The sequence below is a fragment of the Phalacrocorax carbo genome, chromosome 1 (assembly GCF_963921805.1).
Source record: "Phalacrocorax carbo chromosome 1, bPhaCar2.1, whole genome shotgun sequence".
Lineage (NCBI taxonomy): Eukaryota > Metazoa > Chordata > Aves > Suliformes > Phalacrocoracidae > Phalacrocorax > Phalacrocorax carbo.
In genome coordinates, this window is record NC_087513.1 from 149,003,034 (window position 1) to 149,025,421 (window position 22,388).

General features: G+C 40.3%; 1 protein-coding gene across 2 annotated transcripts in view; it reads right to left on the reverse strand.

Moving 5' to 3' along the window:
- Positions 1-86: 86 nt before the first annotated feature.
- The window catches only part of FHL2 (four and a half LIM domains 2), a 43,852-nt gene continuing 21,550 nt past the window's right edge, over positions 87-22,388 (reverse strand). For both annotated transcript variants that reach the window (XM_009513513.2, XM_064439490.1), the window contains exons 2-6: positions 15,748-15,927; positions 7,653-7,827; positions 4,378-4,547; positions 2,472-2,658; positions 87-965 (exon numbers count right to left, since the gene is read on the reverse strand). In XM_009513513.2, the coding sequence (XP_009511808.1) occupies positions 814-965; positions 2,472-2,658; positions 4,378-4,547; positions 7,653-7,827; positions 15,748-15,903 (840 nt within the window). In that variant the 5' untranslated portion in view covers positions 15,904-15,927 and the 3' untranslated portion in view covers positions 87-813. The remainder of the gene's footprint in view (positions 966-2,471; positions 2,659-4,377; positions 4,548-7,652; positions 7,828-15,747; positions 15,928-22,388) is intronic.

Below are 22,388 nucleotides of genomic sequence, written 5' to 3' on the forward strand. Positions count from 1 at the left end.
TGGCTCTTACATGGAGTTTCTTCGGGCTGTGAAAGCATTTTATTAGTAAATATCTAAGATGTAATACAATTAAAGCACAGTCACAATTTTGTTTTAAACGATTTTATTTTGAAAAATACAATGTGCAGTGTAATGTCAACTAACTGTAATACTGACACTGTCAATCAGAACTTGTACTTCACACAACGATGAGCTAGTCATGCAATAAAAGATGTACCTGTTATGAAGCGCTCCCACTTCAACTCTTTTATCATTATCTCTTTATAGCACGGCACAAATCCTCGTACACTGAAACACCCTCTACGTTCACAGTCTTTCTACACACTTGACAGCGCACACTTGTCACATAGCTCAGGAACACTGAGGCGAGACCACAGCCTTATTGAAATTGAATGGTGTTTGCCATTGATTTCGGTGGGCTGAGGGTTTCACCCTGAATGAATTCCATCTATGAATGTATTGTGCGTGGCCATTGTAATCCTTGAACTCTAACACTTGCTTGTAACTGGAATATTTAGTGGAAGGAAAAAATAAAAACCAAAAAAGAGTATGTTATGTCAGTAACACCCAAATGGTTTTATATTTCAGGTTTTGCATTAGTTATCATTAGCTGTAGGAATCTTAAAACACCAACACTGCTACTAGAGATTTTGTTTTTCCCTCCAGATTTGGAGAGTTTGAAGAAAAAGATTAGGTAATGTTAATAGTACAGCGAAACAGAGTGGCAAAGCTAGTTCCGAACATCTGTGTATTTCAGACTGTATATTGCAAGCACGGCTTTCCCCCCTCTCTCCCCACCTCTTAATTTGAGCTTTAAATATCCTTCCCACATTCAGGGCAAAGGATGTCATCCCTTTCCGTGAGGAAGCCGCGACCCACTAATGAGAGAGAGCACTTCTTACAGTTAAAGCAATCATTATGCCACTGCCGTTCTTCAAAGGAGATGTACTTGGTTCCTCCGAGTCCTGTTTGAAAACCAAAAGCATTTCATTACAAGAAAAGAATAGCACATCAGCCATCAAGTGATTCAGGCTATTTCAGATTCCCCTCATGGATTGCTATGGAGATCGGACATGTAGTAGTGAAAAAATGCCATTGTAACAAATCTGTTTGTTGCTGTGCTGACTTTGCTGCTGACATTCAGTAGCAGGTAATATTTTCATCCTCAAATAGTTCTGTTGCTTTTCAGCTAAGTTAGTGAACTAGACTTGTATCACTGGTGATAGACGAGGGCAGAAATGAACTTTCAAGGGAAGGCACTACAATGCACAGCAGAAGAAAAGGAAAGCAACTGCCCCTGAACAAAAGTCTGATAGTTCTTTATAGAATGTTTTATGGCATCTGAGTAAATTAATTTTGTTTTGTAAAAATATTGATTCTTAGCTTTGAAAGAGGAGTGCCTCAAGAAAAGAAGCAGGTTAGTAAACGACAAAAAATATTCAAGAGTTTGAGGGTATGGAGGTTATCGTAAGGGGCATTGAAGTTGTACAGGAAAAAAGAGAAAAGGGACAAATGTCTCTTAGTACTAATTACCTCTTGCTTAACCTCAGAAATGACAAGCAATTTAGACATGATGCATTGGAATGACTAGCTGGCAGTCAGTGGAAAGATTTAGTTGGGCATATCTCTTACCTGATGAGAGGGGGGTTTTGTTTTGTTTTGCCTTCAGTAGCAACATTTTGAAAAAACAGTATATGATAGGACTGCGATGCTCAAAAGAGAAATACCTCTTTCACACAGACAGAAAACAGTGCCAGTGGTGTTATGCACTGACTTTTCCAGGAGCTATGCAATCAAGCACGTGTTAGTGAGGGGCAGGAGCAAGGTCAGAGCAATAACGAGAGAAAATGGTCCAGATATAATTCAGATTTGCAGTCTTGGACTGTATGGACCATGCTGTTAAATGCTGGTTATTTCATAGAGGACGTTATATTTTTATGCTATGTGTTTTATAGTAAAGCTCTAGGCAGTTGCTCTTTTAAGTACTTTTGTACTTAAAGCAGTATCTAAAAGCCTTGTGATTTCTAAGTTGCTGTCCTGAAAAGTCAGGGAAGAAAGGCGCCATGCTACAGCCCAAGGTGCAGGCCAGTGAGACGCTTTCTGCTGGCGGAGGGACCGTTGCTGAGGTCAGCGATGCCTCTAACGAGTGCAAGCGGAATGACCTACGGAGCATGCAAATCCCGCTACGTGCTTAGGTCTGTTACTGCGTGTCCACCATGTTCCGTGAAAATCAGGTGGGACGGAGGAAACTTCAGTTTAAGGACCTCTTCCATTTCTTTTTGTTAGGCACTTGAAAGGCATCATTAGTATTTAATTTTCACACATCTTGAATTCTGTAATGTCTTGAGTCTCCCAAGTTATTTGGAATCAATACTGAACCATTTTTAATGTTAGAAGCATTTCACTAAAGAAAAAAAAAAAAACAAACAACCCCCCCTGAAATTTAAAGGCACTGGCCATGAGAGACCTACCGCTGATTGGGTTTGTGCATCCAGCACACTTCTTGGCGTAGAGGTTGCAGAAGCAGCTCAGGCAATATGCGAACTCATCCCTGGAGGTAAAGCGTTGTCCAGACAACTGCTTCTTGCATCCAGTACAAACGAAGCACTCCTTATGCCACGGCTGCTCCCGGTAAGTAACGCCTCCTGTAGTGATAGCCTGTTTTACGGAAAGTAGGACAGAAGGTGATTTCTTGAGGATGGCAGGTTTGTATCTTGATTTAGTAGAGAGGAAGTGCGGTGAGTTTTTTGTGTGTGTGGTAGGCAGGAAAGAAGGCTTAACAGCAGCAAAATCATCATTTCGGCTGGAGTTGTCCTTGAGAAAAGCATGCAAGTGTTTTATTATAATTTCCTAATTTGTACAAAGAAGCCCCATACTAAAAGTACTTTATTCTCCGTATATTATATAATCTCACTCTGAATTCTCCTCTCTGTTTTTAAAGCTAGTCTCTGCATGTCGCTTTTCATATGCATGTGCCTATTCCTCTCATCTCTGTTCCTGCACCTGTCCCATTCTTCATGGTGAAGGAGCTACCTTATGGGTTTCAACTTCCCTGTTACTTTCCTTGACAAAGACTGTTTTATTTCAAATTTTAGCTGAAGTCTTTGCTTTTTGCTTCTCTGGACTTTGTCTAGGGTTTTTATCTTACAACAAGTTGTTGCCTACAAACACAGCTCCCCTGATGTTAGGCAAACTGAACTTTTTTTGATCCTTTGAGTATTCCTAAGAAGGCTGTGAAATTGGACAGTGTAATTTCTCTTCCTTTCTTCCCTGGGAATCAGGCTTGTATTTGATCATGCTACCTAGTATGTATATTCATCCATGTCTTTGCCTCTTTCCCAAGTATTTTTGAGCCTGTTCTCAAATGTACTTGAAATTGGGCACTGTACAGAGATTTTAAGAACTCCTAGAATCTTCAGAAAATTGGCGGATGGATAGGAGGTAGTAAAGGCCATAGGTATACTTCAGGTCAAAGGCTGAAAGAAAAGATTAGCCTTTACCTATTTTGTTTTGCCTGTGCAGCAGCAAAGATGCAGTCGTTTCTGGCCAGCCATACGTCTGACCAGGCTGCAGCTTTGCTTGGCTGGAAGGGCGAATAAGCAGGTAGCACACAGGGAAGAAAGTCTGGGTATGGTGGGCACGAGTGGTGGCTGGAAGTAAGAGGGTAAAAGGGAGACAAAGAGGAAGCAGTGCCAGTGGGAAAGGGAATTTACTGTGGACATAGCCCTAGTTTTGATTGTCTTTGCCCAGGCGTATATCCACAGGAAGCTGGGATTTGTTAGTTCCATAAGCGGTGAGATGATTCTTTTTAGGAAAGAATTCTAAAATTCTTATCAGTTTCTGTGTATAGAATTTAGGAAATTCACAAATAAAAGCCTAGAAAGTTGTACTCCTGAGCATATTGAGTTTACTAGTGTTTATTTCAGGAACAGCATTTGCTCTGTGTAAGGCTTATCTTTCTGTTTTGAACTTCATTAGAATATTAAAAAATGGTCAGCGTTCTCTTCCTTCCAGTTGAAATGTTTAGGTATATGCTATATGATGGGTTGTATTGGAATGAGGTTGTTGCACTGCAGAGTTTTAATTTTATTTTGGTTTGTTTGTTTAGGGTTTTTTTTGTGTTTTTGTTTCTTTGTTTTTAAATGCGTTCTCTGTATGCTTTCTATTCAAAGGCATCTTTGACATGGAGTAAGAGAATTCTCATTGTAGTAAATGCTGTGCCTGGTGCAGGATGGGAACTAAAATTATCTCTTAAAATCGGATGATTTCAGAATCATCTTTTAACACACAGAAGAATAAAACATTCTAGCTACTTGGACATGAAATGGGATGGACTTCAATCCCTTAGGTTTTAGGTAAGTAAAATAAGAGCACTACCTTCTTGCACTGGACGCACTGCATGGCAAACTGCTTTTCATAGCAGGGTACGCAAAAGTTTTGATTGTCCTTAGGGATGAAACTCTTTGTCCCAATGGGCTGTTGGCAGCGGTAGCAGATAAAGCAGGTCTCGTGCCAGCTGTTGCCCTTGTATTCCATCTTCCGGGTACCTGTAATGAGACCAGAGCATGAACCGAACAACTTCTGGCTGAGACAGATGCAGTTTGTAGCTCTCGTTTGCCTGACGGCCGGCTGTCAGGCAATAAGCAGTGCAGCTATAGAAATAGCTAGAGGCTATTTCATGTTCCTACCAGCTTTGCATGGTATTGGGAACCATTCTAATTTTTTGGAGAGTGAGTGGTGGCTCTCCTCCTATAAAGAAGAGAAACATTTACCGCTAATAATGAAGGCGTAGGACACCTTTTTGTGGTATTATTAGAGTTAATAATTAATTCTAATGCACAGAAAGGTTCTGGGGCATTGGCAAGACACCTATAAAAGCTGCTGTTACTGCTAAGTGAAGGTAAGGCCATTCCTCATCAAAGTTTGATTTCGTTCATTCCAAGTCCCTTTTGTTTCTTTTGCAGACAGCTGCAAGATACCTGGTTAATTCCTGGCAAGCTTCTTGCCTCCTTTCCCAATGAAGTATAGTCACTGTCTGAGACAAAGGATTAATTAATATCTGTTCTGGGGCCTTGTTCCTGTCCTTGTTGAGGTCCACTATAAATTTGCCATAGTTTCCGGCCCTGAAACAGCTGTCCTAAAAGTTTTCCTGTCTCTTGAAACTTTCAGTAAGAAAAAAATTTTCTCTGTCTTCAGTTGTATTTAAACCATAGTTGCAATATGAAAGGAAGAAAAAAATCTTTAAATAATCTTTTACTGAAAAGCAGAAAAGTGCTGTAGTAGTTAGGAGCTAAATGTACTTGTCTAGAGTGAAGTTTTAGGGTACAGATACTGTACTTTGCAGATTCAGTCCATTGTATGACAGCGCTTCCAGGAAATTGGAGATGCCCTATTACATGGACAAATTTCTTTACACACTATATCATTTCCTATGTACCAGCTTGTGTCAAAATATTTGATACGGGCCAGGAGGGAAAACAAACAAATGATGCACCTACAGTTCTGCATTACTCTTGAGGCCTGTAGCAACAAACATGATGTCAAGTGCTTGGAAGAGTGACAAGCGGATCGTGTTGGCTAATGATGAAGAGCCACACTAACTCCTTTGATGCCAGCTCTCCCCACCCCTGTTGCTGCAGGGTCGAGTTCTATCATTTTTCCCTTCTCAAGCATTAATTTATCTTTGTTTACTAGGTGTGTATTTTTCTTCTTTTTCTTTTTTGGTCTCATTAAATTCTGCCCTGAGGCATACTTCAGGATTTTTTTTTTAAGAATTGACTTGTAGGAGTGTAGTAAGTGAACTGTTAATTATCTTTCTCCCCGATGCTTACACGCTTGAATATTTGTGATCCATTTTATTAATGGACGCCTTTTAAGAATTATGCCCTCTCAGTGCTGAAAACTTTCTATAGCATACCAAGGAGCAAATAAATCTGTCCCTGAAGGAACAATATTCTGGAAAATGGATATGTGGATAATTTTTTAAAATAGTCTATAATTTCATTTTCACATTTTTAGCTGTTCTCTCTTTGGAATTGTGTTGTGAGTGAAACTCAAGGCAGGGGGAGCACTGTTTGTTAGCTGCTAGACTGAAGTGACTGGGAGTTTAGTTTGCAGAAGGACTGAAGGATCAAGCTTGTAATTACTTTAGTATTGGGCATGTCGTGATAATGCTTTATTAAATCTAAATTGTACATTTAGTGGAGCAAAGCAAAGGGCAAGTGTAGCGTTAACAGTCTCTATAAAGGCTGTCCAACCACTTGCTGGTTCTTTCAAAATGAATTATGCTTCCCTTGGTGATCATAGTGCTCTGGTGTAGCTCCTGTGCTAACATCGTGTGCTGTGTAAGTAAAAAATACATGCTGGGTGTACTGCTCTCCGAACGTGGTGACATCGTGGCTATCTTGAGTAAGACCAGTTGATGGTTGTAAAGCTTCATAAAAATTGATTTCTTCTGTTTCAGATTATAAGAGAAGAAAGGATTCTCTGGGTCACTAAATCCAGCCTCCATTACTACTTTTCAAACTGTAGCTGGCATAATCCGCAAAAAGAGATCCATTTGGTAAATAAGCTCACTGATCATGGGGGTGAATTTGATGAACAGTCTTAAAAATATATATATGCTATATACATATATGTAGTTCCAGCTTTAAAACCAGCACTGGCTGTTCCCAAACATGTCAGTTGTTGGTGCTGTATCGGTAAAAACAGGTGCGCATGGAATAATAGAAGGAGATGCCTAAACTCAATCATGAATGGATAGGGGCATCTGCTTTTAAATATCTTTATTGTTTCTACTTATACATCCTATTTCATCATCAAGCCCTCGTTTTTACACTTTAGGTGCACAATGTTGTGGTTTTCAGCTTTTGTCTAAGATGATTGATGTCAGAGCCAGCCAAGGAAAAATTTTACTGGAAAAAGTAACTAGTAATCATTATGGAGCGTGTATGTGGATTCTTCAAATTGCCTTTTAATATTTTATTTCTGGACCAATATTCCTTCCACTTTAAGCCCTCAGATCATCACAGAATGCTATAGGATTGACATGAGCAGATGAGGTTTTAGCAATCTATTACTGTAAGCTCATGTTTCATGTTGAAAAAGAAAACAGAGCTTTCCTGTTTCTTCATATCTTTCTGCTCAGGAAAGACCTTAGAAGCACTGGGACCAATTTTTAATTTTTATGGGAGAAGCTAAATTTACAGTAATTACATAAAAAGCTAAATAATTAATTAAGCAAGCTGTTAAATACACAAGCTGCTTCTGATCTTCAAGCAGTGGAAACCAATCAAGATAGTACAAAGTTGGGATTGGACAGAAAGATCAATTTTAGTTATCCAGTCATCAGAAGGCTTTTAATCAATACTGCTGTACAAAATTATAAATTCCATTAATGAAAATACTAAATGAAATGCTAATTTTCAAGGGTAATCTGCTTCATGTGAATAAGAGTTCTATCATGATCCATTATGAAAATTACATGTTCTGGTCATGGAAATGACTTGGAATGCACCATCAACTGTATTTTACAAAGTTCACCATCACTTAGCAGAGATAGTGAAGGAAAGACATTTGTCACAAATGTTGCTGAGTTTGGGCTTGCTATTTAGCCTAATCTTTTCTTAGTCCAAAAAAGTGAGCATCCTAACCTGGCATAATAGTCTTCTTGCATTCATTACATTTGGAAGAGTATTCGTTGGAGTAGCAATCAGTACAAAGTAGATGCTCCTCTTTTGCAGCAAATGGTTTGTCCACCAATGAATTCTTGCACTGAAAGCAGTGGAAGCAGGTTTCATGCCAGTGGCGGTCCTTGTAAGACAGATCCTGTAGAAATCCAAAACCACAGAGTAAGCAGAATGAATAGTTTATACAACTGGAAGCTCAGAGAATGCAAACACATCCAAATCTGAACCACAGCCAGGAGCTGAGGCTAATTTGCACAGCTCAAGAAAACAAAATGTTCTGGTGAAGGTGAACTTATTTTGCTCTGATAACCAAGGACAGCTCGTGACAACTATCGACCCTTTTGCAGTTCGAGGTAACCTTCATTTTTTGTATGTGGCAGAGGAACAACTATTTTCATTCAGGTATTTCCTCTGAGATTAAAGGCCCATTTCTGAGTCAGATTAAAACTTGTTAACCTTATAGGTAGGGTAGATTTCCCCTATTTGTCTCAGCTATTGCTGATTTTTAGGTCATTTCATAGCTGTTCATTGCTGGACAGAAATCCTTTTCCCAATTACTTGCTAGTATTTATTCAGTTCAACAGATTTACACCAAAGGTGGAATTGGTCTCATCTCTGGGGTTTGTTTGATTGTTTGTTTTTCACTGCAACTAATTTTTACCAACTCTTGTGTTTTGGTTTACCTATGTTTTAAATGTGGATCAGACTGAAAGATGAGAGATCACATCATACCTGCAGCCAGTCATCCAGAACACTCTGGCCAAGGGATTAGCATGGACACCTAAGTATTTAAAAAACTCCTTGCAGTGGTACTTCTATTATTTAAAACAAAAGTCCTTCTAAAAATTGTGACCTAAAGGGATGGATTGTACCCTTGAAAATTTAAATTAAGGTGGACTAATCATGTAACACTTGAACAGTGTCTTTGGACTTCAAACAAAATGAAGCTTAGCTCATTACAAGAAAGGGCTTCTACCCCCAAATATATAGGCTTCAGTTCAAGGTAGGAGTGTGAGAGGCTAGTATTGTCATGAATGGGGGTTATAAAAGTTTAGCAGAAATAACTTCTAGGTTCTAGCTCAAGATTCACTATGTATTAATTGCAAGCACTGAATTAATCTGGTTAACTGAAGGAAAAGAATGAGTTGTAGAATATCAAGTTTTTTGACTGTGTAAATGGAAGCATCACAGTGTGTTCAAACATAATCTGGCCTAAGCTGCTCTGTGTCAGTCAGCACAGTCACAGGTAACTCTGAAAGTGCAATCTTAGCCCAGAGAAAACAAAAGATTCTGTGGATTTAGGTTAACCTAAAATAACCATGTTATGTCTGCAGGAGCCTTGTTCTCATAAATAGCTAACAGAAAACATTGGAAATAATTTTGCTGAGCTCAGCTGATGTGTGGTAGCTTGTTAAACTACACTAACTTCAGTCAGAATTTGATGATCCAATAAAGACTTTTTGTTTGGACAACTGTGCTGCTCACCTAAATTTCTTAAATCTCTGTGAGTAACAAATGGTACCCAATGTGTCTTTCATCTCAGAGGTTGCACTCTGCAGCAGAATACCTAAGCCTCCTACTTTGCAGCTTTCAGACAGTTGTTTTTACAGCTTGTCTATTCATTTCAGCTAACTTCTTTTGAAACAACCCAGATTTCTGACTGTAAGATTTTAATCTTTTCTAATAGCAAAATGAAAAACTTATTTGGGATTTACTTACATTTGCTTGCTCTTTAAATGAAGCTGAATAGCCTGAATGCGATCTCAGAGGGGAATAATATTTTCAACAGAAAAACAAAACATACAGCCAGCAGATTTTTCCAAAATGTGAAATTTGCCTGCTAGAAAACAGAATCACAACAGATCTGTTTTTCTTTCTCTTGTCTCTTTCCCACTTGATGCCTTTCTCCATTCTGCAAGCTATTTTTTATCTGCAAAATTCATATGCTGTTGTCTGCTTTGGTTTTGCCTTGTTTTATTAATAAAACTATACCTTGGAGAAGGTGTGTGCCTTTTAGTAGAGGAGTAATGAAGACAAGGATTAGGTGTCAATGGTTAGGTGTCAAACTGACTCAAGGTTTGGTCCCTGAGTCAGTTATGACGGCAGCTTGTACAGACACTAGCTGGGTAGGTGAAAGTAGCTGATATTTCATCGTGGCAAAGCAGTGAAGCGCAACTACAACCCAAAGCACCCAAGATACAGACTGACTTGAATAATCTTTAGCTACCTTGGATGACTATAACAGATATTGTCATCTAATGTAGAGGGAGTCTAAGATGTCTGGCTTTGACATGCCTGCAGCAGAATAGTAGACTGATGAAATGGGTATTGCTTTCTCTCGCTGAATTTGTCACATCCAAAGCAAGGAAGTCAAAGGTACTGATGAAACCGTTCCTGCATCATGATTGTTCTTAGGTCAGTGTAACAAAGTCACCAGAAATCAGGTTTGGCCTACTGTATCTGTATCTAGCTGGAGCCTTTGGCTCATACACGAGCTGTGGATGTCTTGGTCTGGAACAGATTCTACACTGGAGAAGTTGCATGTGCAAAACTGTTCCAGCTGGTCTGATTGTTAGGCTGGTCCTCAGTTAAGCTGAAAGAGCATTAGGTTTACTCGAGGCGTGTGAGCTCTAGGTTACGCTAGCTGACTGTAACCCAAATAAATCTGTTCCAGCAGAAGGTACAAGTGATATACAACTAATTCCTCTTCATTGCATGGATTTCCAGGAAGAACTAATAAAGAAAATTATTATTGTGGACTCAGACCTGGAGTATATCCTTAAAATATTGATGAGCATGACTTCTCAGCCGCTTTATGCAGCCTGAGGGAATTGAGTCCCTGGTGCGTGCTACATATTTTAACTGTAGTTTTAAATACAGCTTCCTATGTTGTCTAAAAGAAATATGGCAAATGACCTTTTTTGCGATCGATCTGTGCGTCTATGAAAATTGACAGCCACGTGTTCTTGTTAGATAAAGCACACAGGAACACAGATAAGAGACTGAAGAATTGCCATAGATTGAAATTTGAGAAGTGGAACAGTGTTTACATATACAGAGACACACGCACACAGTTGCTCATGGACATGGTCTGTCCTGTACAAGTGTTTTGTAGCTGAAGCGCAGAGAGCACCAGACCAGTTCCAGATGTGCTACTAGTGGGAAGAGAAGGGGAGGAGGGCAATGCCTGTCTCTGCAGAGCCGTGATAAATCCTGCAGAAAAATTTGCAGGGAGAAATATTTAATGTTTCATTCAGTTACGTTTCTTTTGAACATGAAGAATAATCCTTCCCTTGCCTGGTTTCATTTGAAGATAAAAAGTAACCAGATTAACAAAACCTGAAGCTACTCAGATTTGAACAGGTGCTTTTCTCAGCCTGATCTGAGCATCAGCCTCAGCTGAAAGTTTCAGCTCAGTGTTCCTTGGAACAACCAAATGAATGGTGGATGTTTCTCAAACAGATGTCAGAGTGTGGGCCAAGTGGAGGTCCTTTGTACACCTATTCAGATGACTGTAAGAATACGATGTAAGCAAAACTTAATGCAGATCCTATTTCTATCCAAAAATTTACAGTCATCCCCAAACCCAAATGGGTTTGAAACTTACGTTTTTGAAAAGCCAGTGCTTTTTAAACAATTTTATTTTCACTTATTTTCATGATGTCACCCCCAAAGAAAATTTTGTAAAGAAAACTGTTTTCAACATTGGCAAAATCACATTTTATAGCTCCTCAGTCGTTCTGTGCAGTTTTGATCCAGCATGGTTTACTTGGCCTCTAGTATGGGGCTGCTCGTGACGACTTTTGTTTTTCAAGTAGAAGAGCCCCAAGACTAGAGTTACCAGGTAAGTGGGTTAAGCATAGGCTCCTCATATCCTGCAACTGTATTGTCTTCTACTCTGGCTTTATCAGTCTAAGTAAACTTAAGCCATTATGTATTACCTTTTCTCCTGAACTGGCTTTCAACAGGGACCCAACAGGAAGAGGGAGATTAGAGAGATTACCAGAAGAGTAACTGCATATTTTTGCTCATGAATGAAGACTACATTGGACTTTTTTTGCTTGCCACAATGCTCTTTTCAGAAGGTTGAGCAGAGTAAATGGGGTATGACAACAAAATGCTGTACAGATTTTAGCCATGTATACCCTGTAGCAAAAAAAAAACACCCCAAAAAGTTAGCCTGGCACTTCCCTATCAAAAGCATGTTTAGAAAAGGTAAAAATAAATGATATGCCGAACCCAGCACCTTAAGGGTATGAGAAGAAATGAAGGTACCTGCCTCTTTTACCATTCCACTTCACAACACCTAGTCTGATGTTCAGCAATGCACTGAAAATATGTTGCAACTTGGTACAAAGTTTAAACTTCAGAAATTTGAAAACCAAATATTTTCTTCTTTTCCTGACCCACATTACTAGAGGCCTTATTTTTGTTTTGTTTAGTTTGAGTGTAAGACCGACCCTTTCGATTAATTTTTGGTCCGTGTGCTTGCACAGTAGCTTTATCTCACAATCCGCTTTTAATTTCATTCTCACATTTTGCGGAGAGTTTTCACCCCCTCCTGCCTGCCAAGGCCAACTTGTGGGCTGCGTTAAACACTGGATTACGGTAGGTATTTCCTGTATTTATGATGGTTTCTGTGCCATAGGCCCCGCAAGGAAACTATGAAAAAAGCCAAAATCAGCCAAAAGTCACACTTCAGCAGTTAAGTAAATGAGAACATGATGGATGGATTTCCAGAAAGAAAAGTGAAACTGTAGGTGTGGTGAGCGTTCACCAGGGATGTAGGTGATGAAATGCCAGTTCTTTTTAGAAAGAGTAAATTTCTATTAGAACCCGTTGGCATACGGATAATGTGTAATAGCTGCGAGAGAAACATAATCATGTTTTTCCACTGCCTGCCAGTGCCTCCTACTTCTCAGTATATGACGCTTTTAATCTGTCCGTGAAAGTTTCGTAAACATCAGCTAGAATTGCTTACAGCTGACAAAATGGCCTAAGTCCAGGGGTGTCATTCAGACACATGTTGTCATTCAGGGTGGTTTTTTAACACAAAAAAAAGTGTTTAAAATAAAGAACAAATTAGCTGTTACTCAGTTACGTTCACAGTTACCCATAAATTACCATAGGAAGAACGAAAGATAGTGAAGCAAATTCTCTCCTGATTTGAATTCAGAGAAAGCTTGTCTTCAGGATAGTTGTCATATGGGGTCTCTGTGCCATAGCTAAAACACAAGGTGAAAATCTGGCCATCGGTTTGGCCCTCTCAGAGCCCAGTGCTGTCAACGTTGGAGTATTACTAGTGTCTAAGCAGGCTTAAGTTCAGCTCAGGTGAGACGATGCTATGCACCAGTGCTGATACAGTAGTGTCAGAGGCAGAGAGCTGGCTGTGCCCTTCTCAACACCTCCTTTACTCTGGTGTACTTTGTTTGTTTTTGTACAGTAATTTTCACCCAGAAAAATAAGCATTTAAGATGCCATCAAAACTAATTCTTGCTTTGCACTCTTAAGGAATTAGGGGCTCCAAATCTCAATCCTAGTTTTAGTTTCATGCTTTGCAAGTCCTAAGAAACATCCATAGACTAACTACATAGCCGTCCTCAGAAAGGAAGTTCTTCGCAGGGTGAAAACAGGAACATCTCAACTGCATTTGGGTTTTCAGTTCAGCATTTCTCTGTGTAGAGAAACAGCAGTGGCCAAGAAGCGACTTGCAAAGGAGGATCTGAAGTGAAAACTACATGGAGTTTTTCAGGTTGTAATGTGGATGTGAGTGAGGGTGGGTGCCCCTGCTGGATACAGAGGCCTGGTTGTGACCCTTTCTGATAACACTGTCACTCCATTAAGTTTTAGTTCCAAATTTTACAGCTGTATAAAGGCTATGTCGGAACACACAAATAAACATGGGGTCCATTTTGTACATGCAGTAAACATACTGGTTTTATTCCCAAACACAATACATTTTATCTTCTTTCCTCAGGGGAAAATGCAAATGCAATGTGTAAAAAGATACCTATAAAAATACACACATATATGTCTTGTGTTTGCATATATGTGTGTATTCCTTATGTGTTTATATATCTATGTATATGTACAGTTTAATGAGGAGCAGAAGCATGAGTTTTTGTGGCTTTGTGTTTCATGGCTGAGTTATGCTCAGTCATAGAGTGCACAAGCTTCAGCTGAAACTTATCTTGTGGCTGAGGCACTTATAAGGGCTCTCTGAAATATGTTCTCTAGCATCTATTACTGTCATTGAAAAACCTACTCTAGTTTTCCTCTCAGTGGGAACATTAATAGGATCTCTTTTTCTAACCAACCACATGCTTTTTTTTCAGAAAACTTGCAGGAATTTAAGTTTGCAACCTTTTTTCCATCTGTCAGAATTTGGTTAAAATTGGTCAATAGGTTCAGAAGCTGCAGCATAAAGCACGGACAGTCACAAACAACAGTCACAGAAACAAAAAAAGGCCACATTTGTTTCTGGTGCACTTTATAGCTCTTTAAGAAATCTTTATTTACTATCTTATAGTTGTGTTTTCCACATATAGTTCTGGTTCTTTACATACATAAAATATTCTTATATTGCAGACAATTAGGGGCTTTTTTTTCTTCTGTCTGCTATTAGAGTGTCTCTTGCTTAAAAGTACAGAAGAGCAGTATATCGGATTACACCCACACTCCCTAAATCCATAAATCTGGGTTGAAAAGTTCAGCCTGATTAATTTCTGAATACTTTGTCGGAGATTTGTTGAAGCCGGTCCAAGTTTTTAAATTCTTGAACATCAACACATGGAAATATCTTCTCAAGGGCTTAGAAAGAGACCTTAAAACAAAAGCACATTCTGGAATGGGGCAGAAATATTTTGCTTTTTCAGGTCAGGCCAGCTGTATCTCTTCTCTAATCTGAATATTTATGAGCTGGAGGAAAGCTGGCAGTTTTATACCCTCTTACAGATTACTGCCAGTTCCCTGTCATGACAGTGAAACATTCTCACCTTTTTAAGGCTTCTGAAAGGGGCTTTCCTACTGGTTTGGTTGGGATAGATCAGTTTGGAAAAGATGAGATTTATTTTTCCCAATCTGAGTAGGCATATATTTTTATATCTCTGAACTAGTGTTAGAGTGGTAGTATCAGTAATAGGGACTAATAGGTGCTTCCAGAGGTATGGACCAGCAATACAGGAAATCAAACATCAGATGTCCTCATACCAGTCAAGAATCCCATGGCCATGCAATGCAAATTGCTGTTCTAGTGCAAACTCTGTCAGTGAAACTCTTGGCCAAATTTGAACAGGTCAATTTTGTGCAAGGAGGATGTATATTGGATGAAGTCTGTCTGTAGCAGTCCAACAAACACCTCACTGGATGACTCAAATATCATCTGTCTTCATTCAGTCAGAGTAAAACTGGCATAAACTCCAGTTGTTTTGGTTAATTTAAAAGAAATGCAGGTGGTCACGCCTTATTTGTACCAGGTAGGTGTTTCCATGTGATGCAGCAGTGCACAGCTCAAGTAAGGCCTCTGCTCTGTGCTTTCCAATCTTCAGTTGCCTCCACTGTCATAATTCTCTATTTAAAAGGTTAATTATTCTGTGTTCTGACTGACTTATTACTTGGGTCAGCATTGGCCGGATTCTTGTGGTCTATGAGTTGGCAAAATTGTGGTCACTGCAAAGCCAGCAGTAGCTTAGCTCCCTGTGACCCAAAGGTAGCCAAATCAGCTTCTGCCACCTTTCCAGATCCCAGCTGGCCCCAAGGACAGTTGGAGTCTCCTGATGAGTTAGAGATGCTTTCTAACATCAGATCATCAGATCATCCTATGCCTTACGGGAAGAAAGGGGCGTTCTTCCATTTCTATTAACATGCCTGGTAAAGAAGGGTTTGCCAAGCAAAGTGGTGAAAAGCAGATACAGGGGTCCAGAAAGCATGCTCTCCCACCAAAAGAAGCTCCTAGGTAGCTGTTAAGCTGGATCCTTCCAGGTGATAGCACCATGACTGAGAGTTATGTGTACAGGCTACTCTGTCAAGATTTCTGTAACAAGACTCAAATCTGGCATACCTTGCAGTCAGCGCCAATAGGATTTTTGCATTCCTCGCAGGTGTTGGAATAAAGGTTTTCGTAGCATTTCACGCAGTAGGGGCTGTCCTCCCTCAAGATGTACTTCTTGCCAAACAGGGACTCCTTGCAGTAGTGGCAGTCAAAGCGTTCAGTCATGGTGGTGTCTGGGGTCCAACTATCCTGTTGCAAAGACAGAAATAGGCACTGGTCAGACTGAGCTACACGTGACCCAATCCCCCAAGAAAGGTTTACCAATTCCAGTTTATCACATTGTACCTCAATTTTAATTCAACTTTCAGTCAGATAAATGAACACAATAGGAAGAAACCGCACTATAAATTTTGCAGTACTGGGTAATAACAATAACACATCTACTTCATCTTTCCACTGAACCGTCTTTGACCAGAGCCAGTGTTAGAGATGAGAGAGAGGAATAAAACCCAAGTTTGTAAATTTGTGAATGGGATTTGACCAACAGGTCCAAAGCAAGAAGCTATCTCTGTAGGGGATGGAGGGAGCCAAGTACATTAAGAGGATGAGCCAGCTAATCTTCAGAAGGAGCAACATCTTCTCCATAAGGCAAGACAAAGGTTTGCATTGCTGGTAGACTTTAGTCATGCACAGGCTATTGGACACCACTGTTCCGTGCTTCTGCTCCTTCCTTCCCTACACTCTGGCGGTCATTGCCTTGCAGTGAGACACCAACCCTCCTTCTCTGCTCATGCATGGGACCATGGGCACAGTTAACAGCAGGAGATGTGGGGTCAGTGATTGTATATCTGATTCTCCTCTGATGCAGTTGAATGAGTTCTCCAACAGCTGTAGCGTACAGGGACTCAAATGGGAGCTAGCTGCCCTGGTTCAGACAAATGTCAAACAATGATTGCAGAAGGGGACAAGCAAGTAGAAGAAATTGCAAATGAGGTACCAGCTTGTCTGAATTAGGGACAACTGCTGTTTGCTCCTCAGGTCTTGTTATGTCTCCAGCGTTTTCTGGATGCACACAGAATCAACGATGACACAAATGCCTTTGATTACTTGCATGAATGTTCATTATTGGCTAGGACAATTAATTTGGGGTTTCATTGGGTTCCTCAGCTTCTTTCTTAACCTGAGGCTTGCAGTGTGTGTGGCACCTGAAATGTGTTTGGAGGTTACAGCCGGAGCAGGGCATAGCTGCCTGCTTAGGAAGGGGAATTTCCCAGGCAGAAAGCACATTCCACCTGGACTGCACAATCTTCACTGCCTGCCAGGCCTCATCTCCTCTTTAAGCCACATTTGATCTATAAAACCTTAAATGTTTTGGGTACTAATGGCTTAAGTGGCTACCTCTGTCTTTCACACACAGGTGACATTTACAGCTGCAGTCCTTTTGCCAACTTCAGCTCTCAGTTTTAAACAAAACGTTGTTACTTGCTTAGTGTTCTTGGCACAAGGTTGCTCAATTCTGGAGTCTGTCCTCTCCTTCTGGCAGCGGGAGTCACCCTTAGGGCATTCTGAAATCCTGAGTTCTCCTCCAGGATTTCAGTTATTATTATTATTATCTTTTATTCCCTATAGCTGGGGTTTGATTAAGGTTTTAGGGCAGTCTGAATGGGCAAAGTTTGTTTTGAAGTCAGGAAAGCTTTTTATTTTTTTAAATGCTTGGTCAACTGCTGAATTGTGTGGTGACCAGTGCAGATTAAGGGGTGAGCACTTCTATATGTGTGAAGTATGTAATTGATGGCTCAGCTGCTCAGAAGTCTTTTGAACTCCAAGTAACTACTAAAGCAGGAAGAGAGACAAACGATGAAACCCCAAAATGTGCTTGGAATTAAAATCCTGACAGCTGGTCGTCCGTGCTACTGACAGCCCAGAAGGAGTAGCAGTCCAACTGCTCTGACCCTACAGCTGCTCTAGGAACTAATTATTAACTTTCTTATCCCAAAGGCGAGCTAGGAGTATGTTAGGTGCTCTTCATCCTTAAGGAGTAGAGAGGATCACAGAGACTGATAACAAAAAGACGGAAAGTAAGGAGACTTATGCTGGAGAGAGAAGTGCAATGACTACCCAAGGTTCCCCTCCAGCCCGTCCCCAGCAGCAGTGGCTAGCAATCAGCGTGTAAGGGAAGAGAACAAGGTCAGTACAGAGTCACCTTTCCATAATAACTGCTTCCAGCAAGTTACTCTCTTCTTGAAGCAGTTGCAGTCTTCATCACAACATTTAAAAGGTGATGGTGGATTTATTTTCCCCTCCTTTTTGAGCCTGTTTACACCCCCAGCTGACATAACACGTTTGTACTTCCCCATTAAAAAACTCGAGAGGGCTTAATTTCCTTCAGGGAGTAATTTCAGCAAAATTAATGGAGTCAGAGCAGTATAAACTGGTGTGTGTATGTATGACTGAATCTGAGAGGAGTGATAGTTTTGTCCAAACAGTCTGTATTTAGGGCAGAAATTTGTACTTTTTACCAGACTTTATTAGATTTTATTTCCAAATGATGGGATTTGGTGCACAGTTAATTTGCATTATTACTAAGTTAAAGTGTGAGCAGAAACCATTTATGAACTTGCATTTTTCACCTTTCTTCAGAATTAGTTCTTTCTAGCCCTGAATTAGAAGTAGATGTGTGAAACTGAAGAGTGAAAAAATTTCTCCGCAGTCAAGCTGTGTAAAAGTGGAAAACATAAAGTGTGATTCCCCTGCAGGTTTATACCATTTCTGTCCTTCACCCAAAGCTGCTAAATGTAAAATATGGAAGTGCTTTGTGACTGGAAGAAGGTCTCAGAGGTGAGTGTTCCAGTCTCTTGATCACAGGAGGTTTCTTCTTGAGTGCTGTATTATTTTCTGGGTGCTTTTCACAGGAGCAGATGCAAACATTATTTAATAGAATAGTCACTGCCACTGTTTTAGGAAATACCTGGGCATTTTCCTCCCTATCCTGAAAGGGATCTAGTTTTGTTAAATGTGCTTTAAGATTGTCACAGCGGATTGCCCCTCTTGCCCTGAGCAGGGAGAGGTAGACCTGGTTTCTATGTCCCAAACAGATTTAGGGGTGAACTCTGCTCTGTGAAGACACTGAAGGGGCAGCTCTGGATGGGTTCAAAGCACAACGCCAGAGATCTGAGAAATTAAAAGACAAGAAAGGAAAGTTTCCAAGATATGTATTTTGGGTTTAGTTGTATTAATCTCTTAATGGATCTGGCACTAATTTCAGATCCAACATCTCTTAAAGTTAGGAATTCAGGTTCATGTGGTTTCATTCAGAAAGCTGCAATTCAGGGTGAAGCATCCCAGATTCCAGGCTGTTTAGATCTGGGCCTTGGATTGGATCTCACGATCTACTCTGTGATGTCCTGAGGATATTTGACAGTTTTTTTCTTCTCTGGAGAAAAGAAATTAAATACAAAGTAATCACAGGACCTATCTACTTAAGAATTAGCAGGAATGTCAAACAAATAATTTCATTGTTGTCTTACAAATAAGAAACGCGAAATCATACCGAACAATGTTTTTGCCTGTCACTTGATGTACACGGTCCTCTACATCACCAGTCTGTCAGTTCCTGTCATATACAAAAATCATGCTTAGCTTAGCGCAGGTTTTATGCGCTGCTTTGGGCTGTAAGAAAAAAGACCAAAAGACTTTTACAGTTGTGGATGGACAAAAATTGCAATTCAACCTCCTTGCCATTGATCTATTTCTTCCTCTTGTGTTTGATACTTATTGACCGTAAAGCTTTGTGGGCCAGAAACTCATGTTTATTTTACCTCTTTGCAGTACAACAAGGTCTTCAGATTTTATCGCGGTACTCATTTTATACTTATGCTTTTTCAGATTGCTCTCAATATTATCACGAAGGAGAAATTGATTCTTCTGCCATACAGTCTCCCTCCTACAACATTAGACATAACAAGTACATCTCCAAAAGGAAAAGAGCTTTCCACTGCATACCCAGAAGAGAAGTTGCAGCGTATGCCAAATGTTAGCACTACCCACGTTGTGTCTTCCAGGAAGTAAGAATTGGCATGAAAATTACCAGAAAGTTAGTAGGATGACTTAAAAACTATGCTTCTATCCTCTTCTCCCCCCCGTTTGCTGAGTCTTATTCTACTAGGAATAATGGACGAAGTTATATTACCTCATAAAAATTAGGGCTCGTAATGTCATAAAGAAATTGTCTGGTGTTCCCCCGTCCTATGACACTGTTGACTACTGGAAAAGGGGACAAGCTGCCCCAGAGCTTGCCTGCTTTTTCAACTATATCTGCAAGCCTAATAAGAGATGCTTTGTGCATCTCTTATTTCAACCTGTCTTAGGGAGTGTTGAACACTGGGAGGTGCAGATGCACACACACAAGAGAGAGAAAGAAGCCAAGGGAAACTGTCTGAGAAATGTAGGAGTTGTTTAGGTTATTCACTGAAGTGAAGCTCTGATCTCTTGTTGTAACAGTATCTGGAGACACAGAATTAAGTCCCTGTAGAAGCTGAAGGGGGACTTGCTATTGACCTCAGTTAGGTCAATAAGGCTGGGGCTCTACCTGTGCCCCTGGAGCAGGATGTTCTGTTAACCACCTGTGCAGGAAATAAAAGGTCTTCGAAGACACCCATCTTCCTCCAAGATGTACACACATTTCTCCCACCTGACTTTTTTTCCAAAAGAACTATGCACACAGAGAATTTTCTGTTTATTTTTGTTCCCCTGAGAAAGGAAGATTTGTGTCTGGCAACTCTAGTGACATAAGCCATGCAGGTCTAGAGCATTTGGAAACAATTTATGTTAGTGTTCCAAAGGCTAAAATGCAAAGATTTATGATAACCTTTGCAACTATGAACTAGCAGTTCAAACTATGCTGGTCTTTCTGGCAAGAGGAGATTATTTCCCTGTAACTTAGCAGCAATTGCCACATTCGTTATCTATCATCTCGTTGCAGCAACTGCAAGCCACTCTTTTAAGAGCTAATCATTTTCCCAAACCAGGCCATAATGCCGTGCAAGCGGTGAGGGGGAGAAAGCTAATTTTATTTCTTTTAAATTTACTTTAGGAAAAGCAGACACAACCATTGGCCAGTAGAACCGACAAAAAGAAAAAAGAAGTAACATACCATCAGAGTCCACCTGAACTTTGGAAGTCCCTGGAGTAGATGTGCAAGTAGATGTGCACCACACACACCCAAAGCATACACCCTGTGTGTTTAGATTTACTAAAACACATTAAGAGGCAGTAGCCCGCTTTCTTTGTCTGGGCAGGTATAGCTTATATTTTTCTTCATGGGATGAGTGCCCACAGATACCACGACAGAGCAGAGGGAAAGCAAAGGGAGCCTGAGTGCTTGGAGGTCTAGCTGGCCGTAAGGCAGGTGTTGCTTGGATCCCTGACCCTCCAGCAGTGGGCTCCTGGCCATGGGGAGCCAAGCCAGCTGATGCAGAACAGCCAATTCTCCCTCCAAGGGCCACGGAAGGACATTTGCTTCCTTACGCTAAAGATGGCCAATGCAAAAGCTAACCAGGTGCTGAGAGGTAAGCGATGCACAGTTCACCCTGCAGGAGCTTCAGCCAACCATGCTTCTCCTTCCATAGGCCCTCTGTCCCTGCCAGTGGCTACTGGGTTACTGCTGCGTGAAGGTGCATTTCTTGATTAAAGAGAAGAAAAGGAAAATAATTTTGCAAGGTTATTGAGACACTGAAGCTTATTACTGTGACTGTTGTTCATAACATCATCTTTGTGTAGGTCCTTAAAAAGAGGAGTCATGATTACTGTAGGGAACAAGTTGCTGCGTATCCCTCTATCCCATGATCTGGGGGTTTATGCTAAGCTTGTAAATAAGACAAGGATGCTTAGGCAGATGTGGTTGTCTAAGCTGTAATCTTTTAAGCTGAGAAGAAAGTGGAAGCCTTTTTCTTTTGCTGCTGCCATGGAAGAACAATCCTGTAGTAAGCCCGTCAAAAGAATTCGGCACCCTGTCTTCAAGAAATCAAAGCCTTATAACATAATATGTCATTGTTATCTCAGAACAGCCCTGTTAACGAGCCCAGACTGCTTTGCCAGTGTCGGCATTAAGGTTATGATGTTAGAAGTATCTAATAACAGAGGTGTTCATTGCTGCTTCTGAAGGTTTTAGGCACAGAGTAGATATTCACAAGTCTCCTAGAAGCTCCCCAACAAAAACCAGGAAAGTTTGGTTTGATATTTGAACATAATATTACTAATAGAAAACAATAAAAATCAAACCCAAGTAAAGAAACCTCTTCCTAAATATCCTACTCAGGCCTTTCTATATACATGCTAAATATTAAAAGCTATTAAAAAATGTTTAATTTTTAATGGAATTTTTAAAGTGACGTTAAAACATTCTTCAGAATCACAGTTTTTCCAGCAACTCAGCTTCCTTGTACATGGCTGAGTTATTTTGCCTATGGTATAACATTCCAATGTCTCTTTTTAAATACTTTAGAGCAATTTTCTGAGCAGACGGACTGCATTAACGTGTGCAGATAACCAAAGCATACCTGGTTCCTGTCTGGATTGCACAGTCAGCCTATCATGAATTGGAAAGTGGATAGCCTGCTTTTTAAAATTGTTTTCCTTAACATAATAGTAATAATAATTAAAAAGCCCCAGAAAATGTTTCTCCTGTGGTAATGTTCCTCATGTGCCTGGCT